General features: G+C 38.1%; 2 protein-coding genes across 3 annotated transcripts; both read right to left on the reverse strand.

Moving 5' to 3' along the window:
* Positions 1–150: 150 nt before the first annotated feature.
* AK6 (adenylate kinase 6) lies at positions 151–12,812 on the reverse strand. 2 transcript variants are annotated; one of them, XM_036408858.2, is made up of 5 exons: positions 12,683–12,812; positions 10,746–10,838; positions 2,056–2,114; positions 1,803–1,948; positions 151–680 (listed from the first exon to the last, which is right to left on the reverse strand). In XM_036408858.2, exons 1-5 carry the CDS (start codon positions 12,708–12,710, stop codon positions 488–490), a joined length of 519 nt encoding a protein of 172 aa, XP_036264751.1. In that variant the 5' UTR covers positions 12,711–12,812; the 3' UTR covers positions 151–487. The 2 variants fall into 2 exon arrangements, with proteins under 2 accessions (XP_036264751.1, XP_036264752.1); XM_036408859.2 differs by lacking the exon at positions 10,746–10,838 and having other exon boundaries at positions 12,683–12,756.
* TAF9 (TATA-box binding protein associated factor 9) lies at positions 8,693–12,715 on the reverse strand. The gene is made up of 3 exons (XM_036408855.2): positions 12,683–12,715; positions 10,746–10,838; positions 8,693–9,719 (listed from the first exon to the last, which is right to left on the reverse strand). The coding sequence occupies exon 3, from the start codon at positions 9,700–9,702 to the stop codon at positions 8,908–8,910; it is 795 nt and encodes a 264-aa protein (XP_036264748.1). The 5' UTR covers positions 9,703–9,719; positions 10,746–10,838; positions 12,683–12,715; the 3' UTR covers positions 8,693–8,907.
* Positions 12,813–12,999: the final 187 nt, after the last annotated feature.

Here is a 12,999-nt window from a genome sequence, read left to right on the forward strand (position 1 = left end):
TCTCTGTGAAAAATCAATAAAATATATTTTTTTTAAAAGGAAGGAAAAAGAAAAGCAGCTGGTTAAGGAAAATGTGGAGAAACACTAAATATAGAATAAGTATTACCAGCCCTCCTTTCCTTAAAAGGGAATACAAAATGGAAGCTCTGGTGCTTTATCTTTAGACTTCAATTTTATTTTACGAGATCATGTTCATTTTCTTCTTTAATAAACTTAAACGATATTCTTCCACACATTTGGTCAGGTTTATTTATTCTTTAGCAATTGAAAAATTAAACAATGACAGTTTTTATTCTCAACCTTTAAAAGAGTTATATTCATTATACTTTCTTATGGAAAAAAACACATGCAAATATAAACCTTTATACTATCCACCTACTAATCCTGCAGCATAATTTTAATAAAAAGGTTTCCTAATAAATGGATAATTTACATGATGTGGGCAGAGAAATATTAAGAGTGATTATAAAGTGGCCAGTCTTTTAAGTCAAGAGCTATGATCTTTGGTCCATTGCTCAATCCATTTCAATATCTGATTGATATTATTCTCTAGATCTTCTGGTTTATCGCTGGGCAGTTGATGCACTATGTCTTCGCTGTAAGATGCTAATGCTTCTTCATAAAGAATTTGAAAAATTTCACACTGAATATTATCTTTTAATTTCTTCTCATTATAACCCCTAGAAAGCAGAGAGAAGAAAAGCAAACAAATAGCATTAATTGGTGTTTTAGGAACATACCAGAAACTGGACACTTTGGAATATATGAAAAATCATGCAAAAATATTATACTTCTTGTAGTCTCCTTACCTATAGAAAATAGCCTGGCATCTATAATGAGGGACTTCTTTGTCAAGAGCATTAAACTAAAACCAATGTTTAGGTTTGTCTGAAATTTATTTCCTCCTGATTTTATGTCAGTCACTCAGTTAGCAAAAATATCTATCACAAGCCAGATTCTGAGCTATGAGGTAAATAAGAAGTCTACATATATGGTCCTAGATTTTAAATAGAATTACTAGAGGAGTTAAGATACAGATGAAATAAATAGATGGCATATAATAAAATAAAATGCATATGATTGAAATACTGTCTACTAATTTGGATACTTGATCACAGATATAGTTCTATTTTACAAATTCCAAAGACATAGAAAAAATAAACAAGTAATCTTTAGGCAGTATATAAATTAGCCCATCAATTAGCTAGTGAAAATTATAAAGAAAATTCAAACTTGAATTAGTTAAATCTTGTAGCAATAAAAATTAAATGGAACTACTTGGAAGATGATTAATTTTATGAAAAGACTGTCTTTTTTAGGGGGTTGATGAACATTTTTGAAAATTGGTTGTATTGCTCTAGCTGGTTTGGCTCAGTGGATAGAGCACCACCCTGCGGACTGAAGGGTCCCAGGTTCGATTCCGGTCAAGGACATGTACCTTGGTTGCGGGCATATCCCCAGCAGGGGGTGTGCAAGAGGCAGCTGATCGATGACTCTCTCTCATTGATGTTTCTAACTCTCTATCTCTCTTCCTTCCTCTCTGTACAAAAATCAATAAAATATATTTTTAAAAAAGTTGCTATAGTACATTTCATGTATATCAAACTGTCAGTTGAGGTATTCATTTAGTTACACAAACACCTGTGTTATACAAGCATTTGTATGTATCTTTTGTAAGCATCTTTTTCTCTTACATTCAAAATGTTGATAGAGACCAAATAAAATAGTCACATTGGCCAATTTCTGAATCTGAATAAAAGTTTGTATTATACTTTTAGAATTCAATGTACACCCTTTCTTACCTTGTTTCAAGTCTTTTGTACAATATACTGTTATCTGTTTTCAGCACAAAAACTATATGAAACCAGCGTTCAGGGAAGAAATCACAACCATGGTAATCAACAATAACTCCACCTTCACTCATTTGGTTTTCTAACTCATCAACTACCTGTAAGAAAGGTGGAGGAAAAAAGGTGAGTGCTGCTTAAAAAAATGTATGCCAACTTCCCAATTAAAAATTTTTTAATGTGTATTTATTTTAAAATTCATACTTACTCTATCTTCATCTAAAATAGGACAGTCATATTCTTCATCATAGCCATCATATAACTGTCCTGAAAGAGATTTGCATTGCATTTAACAAGCAGTATTTTCTAAGTAACTTTCAGTAATATTCAATTAATTCTAGACTTTAGGAAGGGAAATATATCATCACTCTTTTAGAGACAATGAAGGGCACTAAGACAATAAGTGTCATATGGATACTGTGAAAAATACTAATAAATTAGAATTTTGTTTAGAGGGAAACTTGCATGGCCACAATCCTGAAACTGTTTTAGTTATCAAAATAGATGCCAACTAAAGAATTAATAATAGCTATTTCTGAATTTGTAGGGCTATCAGAAGAGAACAGCATTAATTTTGATGACCTACATATTGATAGGAAGAGGGGACACAGGTATACAAACAATCTCACACACATTAACACAAGATTAAGTTCCAAACTTATTTGGCCAAGGATATGAACCTTTTTTAAAAAACAACAGGTTCTCAAATTCAGAAATAAATCCTATTGTCACTGAGGTCACACCTTCATATAATAGTTTAGGAAAAGAGAGTCAATATCCAGATACTTCTCAACAATAGCTTTACTTCTAGTTTTCCAATATCCCCAAAAGTCAAGGGTTAAATGATGTTTCTATCTCTCTCTCCTTCTCCCTTCCTCTCTGAAACCAATAAAGATATATATTTTTTAAAAAGTTAAATCTCTGTTCAATGAAAAATATAACAAAAAATGAGTGGGAGAAATATCTTGTAGGATAAAGTACTGAAATATGGATTATACAAAGACCTTAAAAATCAAGATAAAAAATAGTAGCTTAACAAAGAGTAAGAATTCACACAGGAGGGAGAGTACAAAATACATGTGGGGGGGGGGGGGGAATGTTGGACTTTCCCAGCTATTAAAGGGGTATAAATTAAAATGACCCTTTATATGCTTATTGTTAACTGTTTATGCACATTTGTAGTAAATCAACTCTAGAAATGTATTTTTTAAATAACTTTAAAAAGAAAAATATACCCATTTGGATTTCCTCTACCATTTAATTTCTAATCAGAAAAAGATTGTAGGTAATAAAGTGATTTAAAATGTTCACCAACAAAAAAGTTCCAATAGTTAAATCTTGATACACTACTAGTAACTTGATTAAAATTTATGTAATTAAATAAAGTTCAAGAAATAAGTATAAGACAGTCACAAGTACTCTGTAATATAGACTAAGTAGCAACATGATAAATGCTTATAAGTGGTAAAACATAAAAAGCAGAATTCATGGTTATTTCAAACAGAGACAAGATTGGGAAAAAAAACAAAAGATGGAAATAAATTAGTAGAATTGGGAGTTTTTCCTTAGTATTTTTATAATACTGTATTTTTTTTACATGCCACAAAATATAAGAATAGCTAGCTATAGCTGATTCTCTACTGTGTGAGAGTCTGGAGTATGCTGAGGTTCCTTATATTTTAAATCCTTGACTCTTAAAATCATTTTTATTTTTCCTCACCAGAGGAATGTTTTGTTTTGATTGTTTTAGAGAGGAAAAGTACAAAGCTCCAACCAAGTCCACTGGTCAGTATTAAATCCTTGACTATTAAAAGACTAGTGAAATATTTTTAAATATATGCTGTCTAAAATAGACAACTATTGCAACATTAACTTTTAGAATTAATGTCTATACTGCAATACTGAAATGCAGGATTCGTTAAATCATGTTAATATCCTGTACTTGAATAGTGTCATACAAGCCTTCAAGCATTCATTTCAAAACCCATTTATCAAACATCATGTACCAGTGACTTGGGGGTAATGAGGATGTAATAGTGACTAAAACGAACCAGAAAAACTAACAGTCCTTCCCTCATAGTTTATAATAAAATGACAAGTAACCTGAAAATTATAATATATATATATACATATAGATTTTAATTTTTACTGAAAGTATTATATGTGCCCCCCACCCCCCCCACCCAATGACCTCTTCTAGCCAGCCCCACACCCTCCTACCCCTATTGTCTGTGTCCATGGGTTATGCATAATAGTTCTTTGGTTGATCTCTTCCCACCCTCCCACCAATACCCGCTATATATAATTCATTTCAGAGAGGGAGAATCATTGATCTGCTGTCTCCTGCACGCACTCCCCATCCCCCACCACCACTAGGGATATAGCTCACTGGGCATGGGCCCTGACAGGGAATTGAACATGACCTCCTAGTTCTTAGATCTACTCTCAACCCGAGCCACACCTACCAGGGATTTTTCAAACAAACTCAAAATTTAAAGGTTAAATGGATCCTTGCAGTGTGTGCATGTGAGTGGGATAGGAATCAGGAGTGAGCAAGTAGAGTCAGGGATAACTCCTGCATGTACTTTTTAAACATAAATTTAAGAGTTGTCTGGAAACTATCCAGATGGTCCATTTAAGTGTTAATTATAAACTTAAAAGTCATTAAAAGGGCATGACTATTCCTTAGTGAGATTACTAGAGGGAGGGGCAGAATTACAAGATGGCTGCAGTGAGCCGAAACCGGTTTGGCTCAATGAATAGAGCAGTGTTTTCCAACCTTTTTTGGGCAAAGGCACTCGTTTCATGAAAAAAATCACGAGGCACACCACCATTAGAAAATGTTAAAAAATTTAACTCTGTGCCTATATTGACTATATATAAAGTAATTCTCTTGAATAGGAATCAAATAAACACAAAGAAAGTATTTTATAATTACTTTATTATGAAATATTAAGTAAACAAAATAGTGAAAAATTATAAAATTCTTGTCTTGTCTGCACCTACGGCACACAGCGGTTGAAAAACGCTGGAATAGAGCGTTGGCCTGTGGACTGAAAGGTCCCAGGTTCGATTCCGGTCAAGGGCATGTACCTTAGCTGCGGGCACATCCCCAGTAGGGGGTGTGCAAGAGGCAGCTGATTGATGTTTCTCTCCCATCGATGTTTCTAATTCTCTATCCTTCTCTCTTCCTCTCTGTGAAAAATCAATAAAATATATTAAAAAAAAAAAAAAAAAGATGGCTGCAGTGAAATCCCCAGGGAGGGGTGTGTGTGTGTGTGTGTGTGTGTGTGTGTGTGTGTGTATATATATATATATATATATATATATATATATATATATATATATATATATATATGGTGGGAGGGAGAGAATCAGGCACAAAAATTGAGAGAACAGTATTGGAAAGGCCAATGAAGTTATTTTAAAAGGCTTCCAGTAGAGAGAAAAGATAGAACACATAAGAGCTCAGAGGGAGGATGACAAATTTCTAGAAAAGGCAAGACATACTGTAGGCTTTGTGAGCTTATCTTTAGCTAGTGATTCCTATAAAAACAGCAGCAGTTTGCCATCAGTAGATTCTAAGAGTTGAGGGCCCAGCTATGCTTTACAATTTCTAATTGAAATGAATCCAATGTCAATATAACATTACTTTGGACCTACAGACATCCTGGGGTTAGGAACAGAGGTTTCAGACTGATAAACTGGTGGCAAGAAAATTAAGGATGCTGGTAAATGTAATTAAGTGATTGTTACATGGGAAAGATATCAAAGAGGAATCTGAGGGACTAGAAGAACAGGGATAAGAAAAGCATTCTTAGCCACACAATAGTTTTATTAACCTTAATTTCCCAACTAATTTTTCCTGCCTGGATTCCAAGTGGCATAAAGATGGTCTCTTATAGTTGACCCTTGAACAATGCAGGAATTAGGAGGATTAACCTCTCACAAAGTAAAAACCCCATGTATAACTAGCCAGCCCTCCACATAAATGGATTCCCAACCAGAGGAATTGCACACATCAGTTGAAAAAGTTGCATATAAGAGGACCTGTGCAATTCACACCCAAGTTGAAGGTCAACTATAATAGAGCAATTCAATATGATTGTTAGGAAGGTAATAAATGCCCATTTAGACAGTTGTTTAAAACAAGTTTTTTTTCTTTAGTCTTATAGCAGAGCTTCTCAACCTCAACTACTACTGACATTTTGAACTTGGCAATTCTTTATAGATGTGAACTGTGGAATGTTTAGCAGAATCATTGCCCTGTACCCATTAGATGTCAACTAGCAACTTCCTCAACCCCAGTTCCCTGAAGGGCAAAATCACCCCCAGCTGAGAGCCACATGGCTTTATAGATGGCGTTGTTTTCCTTAAAACATATCACCATTTGAAAAATATGAGGCTGGGTATCTAAAAATATTTTCTAACTAGAGGCCTGGTGAACGAATTTGTGCACCAGTGGAGGGTCCCTTGGCCTGGCCTGTGGGTTAAGGCCGAATCCAGCTCTCCAACATCCTCAGAGGGGTTCTGGATTGTGAGAGGGGGCAGGCCAGGCTGAGGGACCCACAAGTGCAGTTTGGCCAGCCAGGGAGGGACACCACAGGAGGGCTCCAGGGCACGTCTGGTTCAGTCCCAATCAGCTGGACCCCAGCAGCAGGCTAACCTACCAGTCAGAGCATCTGCCTCCTGGTGTGGTCAGTGGACATCATAGTGAGCTGTTGAGCAGCCTTAGCATATCATTAGCATATTATGCTTTGATTGGTTGAATGGCCAACCAGACACTTAGCATATTATGCTTTTATTATATAGGATAAAATACAGTCCAGCTGGTATGAATCAGTGGATTGAGCATCATCCCATGCAACAAGAGGTTCAATTCCTGGTCAGGACACATGCCTGGAGGTGTGGTACCAATCCCCAGTAGGCAGCTGATTGATGTTTCATCAATATTTCTTTCTCCCTCTCTAAAATCAATAAAAATATTTTTAAAAAGATTCTCAGATATATTCAAATGGCATGAGAAAAAAAATCTGGTAAATTATGAGAAACTTTACAAAGCACCTCATTCAACACCATTATCAAGTCAGATGAGAAATCCTTTTCCTTGGCACTATGAGGAGGAAAACACTTTTCCTTTAAGCTTAAATTCTATCTCATCAATAAAAATACTAAGAGAATGGTTGAGACTATATGGGGTGGGGAACATTTAGGGCCCAAGACATCATTTGATCTGGCCCTGCCAAGGCATTAAGGATGAGTTAACGAAAAGTTATTTTTTTAAATGTATTTTTTATTGATTTCAGAGAGGAAGGGAAAGGGAGAAATAGAAACATCAGTGATGAGAATCACTGATTGGCTAGCAGGCTTATATTTAAGTTGATAATAGCCTGCAGATTATGTTGTAAATATCTAAATGGCCGTTGGCAGAAAGATTCCCTATCCGCTATACACTATTAGATGGGTACACAACTTGCAAAAATAATGTGAAACAAGTAGGAGGATCCAGTGATCCACTGTTACTGTTTGTTGCAATGCCATTCATGATCAGTTATACAGTAACTTCATTGTTTAGAAATGTTAAATTGAGGTGAGATCAAACTGGATGACTTAAAATGACTACAGTATGACTCTAAAATCACTTGTCAAAAATTGTAAAGTTCAACAGGCAAAGAAACAAGATTTCAAATAGGTATAAAATGGAAACTTAAAGCTAGATACAACAGCAAAATAATGACCAATGTTTTACTATTCAATAAAATGCCAGACCTGGATTGAAAATATGAGCATAGCCCTAGCCGGTGGTTTGGCTCAGTGGATAGTGTGTCAGCCTGCAGACTCAAGGGTCCTGGATTCGATCCTGGTTAAGGTCATATGCCTGGGTAGTGGGTTTGATCCCCTGTAGATGGCATGCAGGAGGCAGCCAACCAATGATTCTTTCTCATCATTGATATTTCTATCTCCCTCTTCCTTTCTCTCTGAAATCAATAAAAATGTTTGTTTTTTTAAAATATCCTATATAATAAAAGCATAGTATGCAAATTGTCCCCTCCACCAGTTCTTCTGGGAATTCAACCAGAGTGGAGGGAGTACTCAGCTGGCAACCGCCAGCTCTAGGAACCCTACCCCTGCACAGTTTTCATGCACTGGGCCTCTTATATATGAGCATGGTAGTCCTGGCCAGTGAGGCTTAGTTGTTTGGAGCATTGGTCTGTATGCCAAAGGACTTTGGATACAATTCCCAGTCAGGGCACATATCCAGGTTGCAGGTTTGATCCCGGGTCGGGGGACATGTGAGAAGCAGCTGATCAGTGTTTCCTTCTCACATTGATGTTTCTCTCTCCCTTTAAAATCAATAAAAGCATGTCCTTGGGTGAGGATTAAAATAAATATATGAGCATGATAATAACATATCAAGACTATGGTAAGCAAGAATGAACTGACCTGCAAAAGGGATAATGGAAAAAAATCAACTGGAGAGATACTGGGAGACACACCAGGGTCCTTAAATGTAATGAAAGGGATAGAAAAATAGGACCAGGAAGAATTTGAGCAATTGAGGGAAATAACTCCAAACAGATGAGGATTCACTATGAATAAAAATCCTGACCAAGTGTTCTCTCCAAAAAGGAAACATGGCCATACTTCAGTAATTTGAGAGAATGGCCCATAAAAATGACTTATACACGAGATCATACTACGATTTAAACATCTGAAGACACTAGAGATCACATTCTAATGGCAACAGACTGCAACAATTGAAGTTAGAGCTATTATTCCTGTCGGTGATAATGAGGAATAAAATTGTTTCTAAAAAAGTAACTTTCAAAGTACCAACAACCAAATTAATGAATGACAACTTTATTTCTTAAAGGCTGATGAAAAACCATTACGATTTCTAGTAAAGAAAATACAACATCTCAATTAAAAACTGTAACTATATTTTCTCATTAAATACTAAGTTTTCTAAAACACAACTTGAAAACATCTGGCATGCATGTTTAATCTCAGAACAATGGATTCAAAACCAAGTATACATGTTACATGCATCAAGGCTAAATTACAAATTATCATAGTCATCATCATCGTCATCGTCATCATCATCATCTTCACGTTTTCTTTTCAATGCATTTGTTGATTCATTGGCTGCATTTTGTGATGACACCATGTTAGTTGTAATAAGAATATTTTTGGACCCAATTAATGATGGATTAATCAGAACATTCTGAACAGCTGATGTTGCAGGAATTGATGCCTTTACAGCTGGGGACTGTGAAGTGGGCATCTGCACTGTGAACCTTTGCCCTGAGAGGGACATTGGAGTCCCTACTTTAGTTGACACTGACATGGTTTGTGGGGTTGGTGTGCCAAGTGTGGGAGTACTTGGTCTACTAGTAACTGAACCAACACTTAACCGTGGAACTGTTATTCTTCCTGCAGAAGTAGATGCCTTTTTTTGTAAAGATTTAAGTCTATAGTTTGGAGCAGTCAAGCAATATCTATCAGGTGGCAATCTAGGACCTGAATATGGCTTGATCAATGGCAATGGGGTTTGATTTCTTTGCCTTGCAATATCTAATAAAAAATCTCTTGGGGGAGGAGAGGTAAAAGACTGGTCAGCACGACACTGGATTGCCAATCGCACATCATCTGCATCAACAGTAGCTTTCTTAGCATGGCTTGAATAAATTTTTGCATCATCTAGAATTGTGGTCACATATCGGAAGGCAAACTCCAACATCTGATTTATAACTCTTGGCTCATATTCTGTAATCCCCATATCCTTCAGGATTTGTGCCATCATCTGTGCATCTTTCGGCATGCTCTTGGGAGAAGCCATCTTGCCAGACTCCATGATATCCGGTGATCAGACTTTAGATCATTTGAAAAAAATATGTACATTAGATCAAACCTGAAATAGTTACTTTACGTAGCAACTGTCAGGAACTTAAAAAATTTAAAATGTCATATGTTTAAAAATATATTTATATTTTAAAGATATATGTGAAATATTAAATATTTTTAATTTCAATGAGGCACACTTAAAGTTCCCTTTACTTGAATTTGAGTTTCTACCTGTACAAATCATTACAGAATATAAAAAGTTAAAGACAGAATAACAACGTAACAAAGATTGAGGGAAAACTGGGTAAAATAAATAAAAACATGTATCATTTTAGGGTATGTGCAGTTTCATGCAGACATGCAACTATCAAGTTAATATAAGAAAATACCATAGGACAGTCATGTCCTATGGCTTGAGTTCGGAATAATCTTTTCTTTCAGTGAGATCAATATAATCACTGACTCCACAGATATGCTTAGCACCCACCACCCTAACCTTTATGTGTTCACCCATCTCAAAACATTCTCCCTCAGCCCCGGACAGTGTGGCTCAGTTGTTGAGCATCAACCTATGAACCAGGAGATCATGGTTCCATTCCCAGTCAGGCCACACACCCAGATTGTGGGCTTGCTCCCTAGTTAGGAGTGTGCAAGAGGCAGCTAATCAATGATTCTCTCTCATCATTGATATTTCTATCTCTCTCTCCCTCTCACTTGCTCTCTGAAATCAATTTTAAAAATATATAAAAAACAAAAACAAATAAAAAACATTCTTCCTCATATTCAGTTTCTACCTATCCCAAGTCCAACCAATCTTTTCATGACCGTTCAATTATTATTATCTATAAGAATTGCCAGGCAACTGTGGGGGAGGCAATGTAACAGTCAGAATAACCAAAACACAGCATTAGACACTTAATTTCAATTTTAAAAAGTATATAAGTTCCTTAATGGCTATCTTTCTCTGCTTTTTGAATGCTCTCACAGTACAGTACTAATACTCTATTATTTCTCTATTTTTAAAAACAAATTTAACATCAAAATGTCCCTTACCTTCTCGAGCTAAATCACCCACATTAACGTATTTCATTCCAGATCTTGCTGCAAGTTCTTTGCCTAGTGTGGTTTTTCCAACCCCTGGTGTACCTGTTAAGACAGCCACAGAAAATGTTGTATATGAATTACTTATTAGACTTGACCTACTTATCAGCCCCTCTTAATATTCTTAACAACTGAGGCCCTGGCCAGGTAGCTCAATTAGTTAGAGCATTGTTCCATATATGCCAAGGTTTTGGGTTCGATCTTCGGTGAGGGCATATACAAGAATCAACCAATGCTGAAACCGGTTTGGCTCAGTGGATAGGGCATCAGTCTGCGGACTGAGGGGTCCCAGGTTCGATTCCAGTCAGGGGCATGTACATTGGTTGCGGGCACATCCCCAGTAGGGGGTGTGCAGGAGGCGGCTGGTCGATGTTTCTCTCTCATCGATGTTTCTAGCTCTCTATCCCTATCCCTTCCTCTATGTGGAAAATCAATAAAAAAAAAATAAAGAATCAACCAATGAATGCATAAGTAAGTGAAACAACAATCGGTATTTTTCTCTCTTAATTAAAAAATATATTCTTACAATTGGAACGAAAAGTTTCGTAATTAGCCATCTATGTGAGTAACATACACAAAGCCAGTTTGATGACAGAACCTCACCCGGTTTATGTGATTTTATCAGAAACAGGGTTTGGTCAACTTTTGATACCAATTTACAGAATGCCTGCCACCACCATGTAAATTTCCAGAATAAAACTCAACTTAATATCATTATTTTGTTTAATACCTATTGCAATTCAAGGTAAATAATCAAAGGCATAATTTCCAGCTCTTCAGGTTTAATGCCACTGAAATAACAATCATAATCCAAGATAACAGATAAATCAAGTCCCTATATACAAGACAGTAACATTTACCGTAAGTCCACTACCGTATAACACACCACGTTTGAACCCTGGACTCACCCTGTTTGCAACAAGATGCTCACATTCAGATTTTTGACAACACGGCTTAATATTAAAGACCAGATCACTGACCCAAACAAGTCAGGTGTACAATTTTCTCCTTACAGAATCTTAAAGGTTAACCATTCATTTGGCCTCAGAAACAGACCAAAACTGTGGGTGGCCAACAAGGTTTTGTTAAAAGGTAAAAACCTTTATGGCTTTCTTCCCGCAAAGAGCGTCTCGATTTTGCTATCTACACCAATAGACTTTCCCATGAATGCCCCATAGTGCTAAGTAACGGCTCCAATTTAATAAACACTGAGCCGAAGTCATTCGGCATTTCAGTGCCCCTCACATCCAACAGGCCCCTGAGAGGACGGATCCGAAGACCCGGCAGGGACCCTACGGGAACCTGACTGCATCCCCTACGAGAAACGACCATGTCTGCTCAGATGCCTTTTCTTCAAATAAAAAAAAAAGGAGGATGGGGGGAGTTGGTGTTAACTCAGCAGCCATAGATATAGCAAATTAATCACCCTGCGCCACAAACATCATCCAGCTCTTACCGGAAGCTGCCTCTCCGCTACAAAGGGAAAAGGAAAGGCCGCCCAGGAAGGCCAAGAACTAGGCATCCACCGCTACCAGAGCGACTGACAGGATCTCGCTACAAGCCAAAGGCAACCAACCCAGGAAAACAAAATACCAACATCCATTCTACACACCAATACCAGATTCAGGAAAACAGGCAGCTTGCCAGGAAGGGGAGCTGGTTGGTTTTCCTCTCTCCAACCTCACCGAGCAGCCTGGCGCCACCACGAGTGAAGTTCCCCGGCCCCTCCTCCCCGCAAAGGTCGCGAGGGCCCGACAACGGCCACGCCGGGCGGCCCCCGACCAGCCTCGAATCGGAACACTGAGCTGCTCCCCGTTCGGCCGCCCGGAGCCCCGGGCGCTCGGCGCCGCCTGCCCCGCCGACCAGCCCCTCCCCGCGCGCGCCCTGACCCGTGAGCAGGATGTTCGGAAGCAACATGGTCCTCGACGCGAAGCCTCTGGAACCTCGGCGCGAGGGCCCTAAGCACAACAGGGAGGAGTCGGAAGGGGCGGGCGGGCGGCGGCAAGCGCCTGTGGCCCCGGAGTCCGCAAGACCCTAGCGGCGCTGGCGACCCATCTCCGCCGTCCCATCACCGACTATTGGTTCCTTGGCCCTTTATGACACGCTGTCATCGCAGGGTTCAAGGCAGGAAAATAGGCGGGGAGACCGTGATTGGAGACAGGCAGTGCTCTGGTTGCCTAAGTCTCGCCCTCCTCTGAGGCCCCCG

Source organism: Pipistrellus kuhlii, unplaced genomic scaffold (assembly GCF_014108245.1).
Source record: "Pipistrellus kuhlii isolate mPipKuh1 unplaced genomic scaffold, mPipKuh1.p scaffold_m20_p_4, whole genome shotgun sequence".
Taxonomy (NCBI): domain Eukaryota; kingdom Metazoa; phylum Chordata; class Mammalia; order Chiroptera; family Vespertilionidae; genus Pipistrellus; species Pipistrellus kuhlii.

Excerpts from the sequence above, each read along its gene's own strand:
- TAF9 (XM_036408855.2), bottom strand. The coding sequence starts at position 9,702 with ATGGAGTCTGGCAAGATGGCTTCTCCCAAGAGCATGCCGAAAGATGCA.
- AK6 (XM_036408858.2), bottom strand. The coding sequence starts at position 12,710 with ATGTTGCTTCCGAACATCCTGCTCACGG. Across the intron at positions 10,839-12,682 it reads TCCGAACATCCTGCTCACGG|GTACACCAGGGGTTGGAAAA; the intron begins GTCAGGGCGCGC and ends CTGTCTTAACAG. Across the intron at positions 681-1,802 it reads TACAAAAGACTTGAAACAAG|GGGTTATAATGAGAAGAAAT; the intron begins GTAAGAAAGGGT and ends TCTGCTTTCTAG.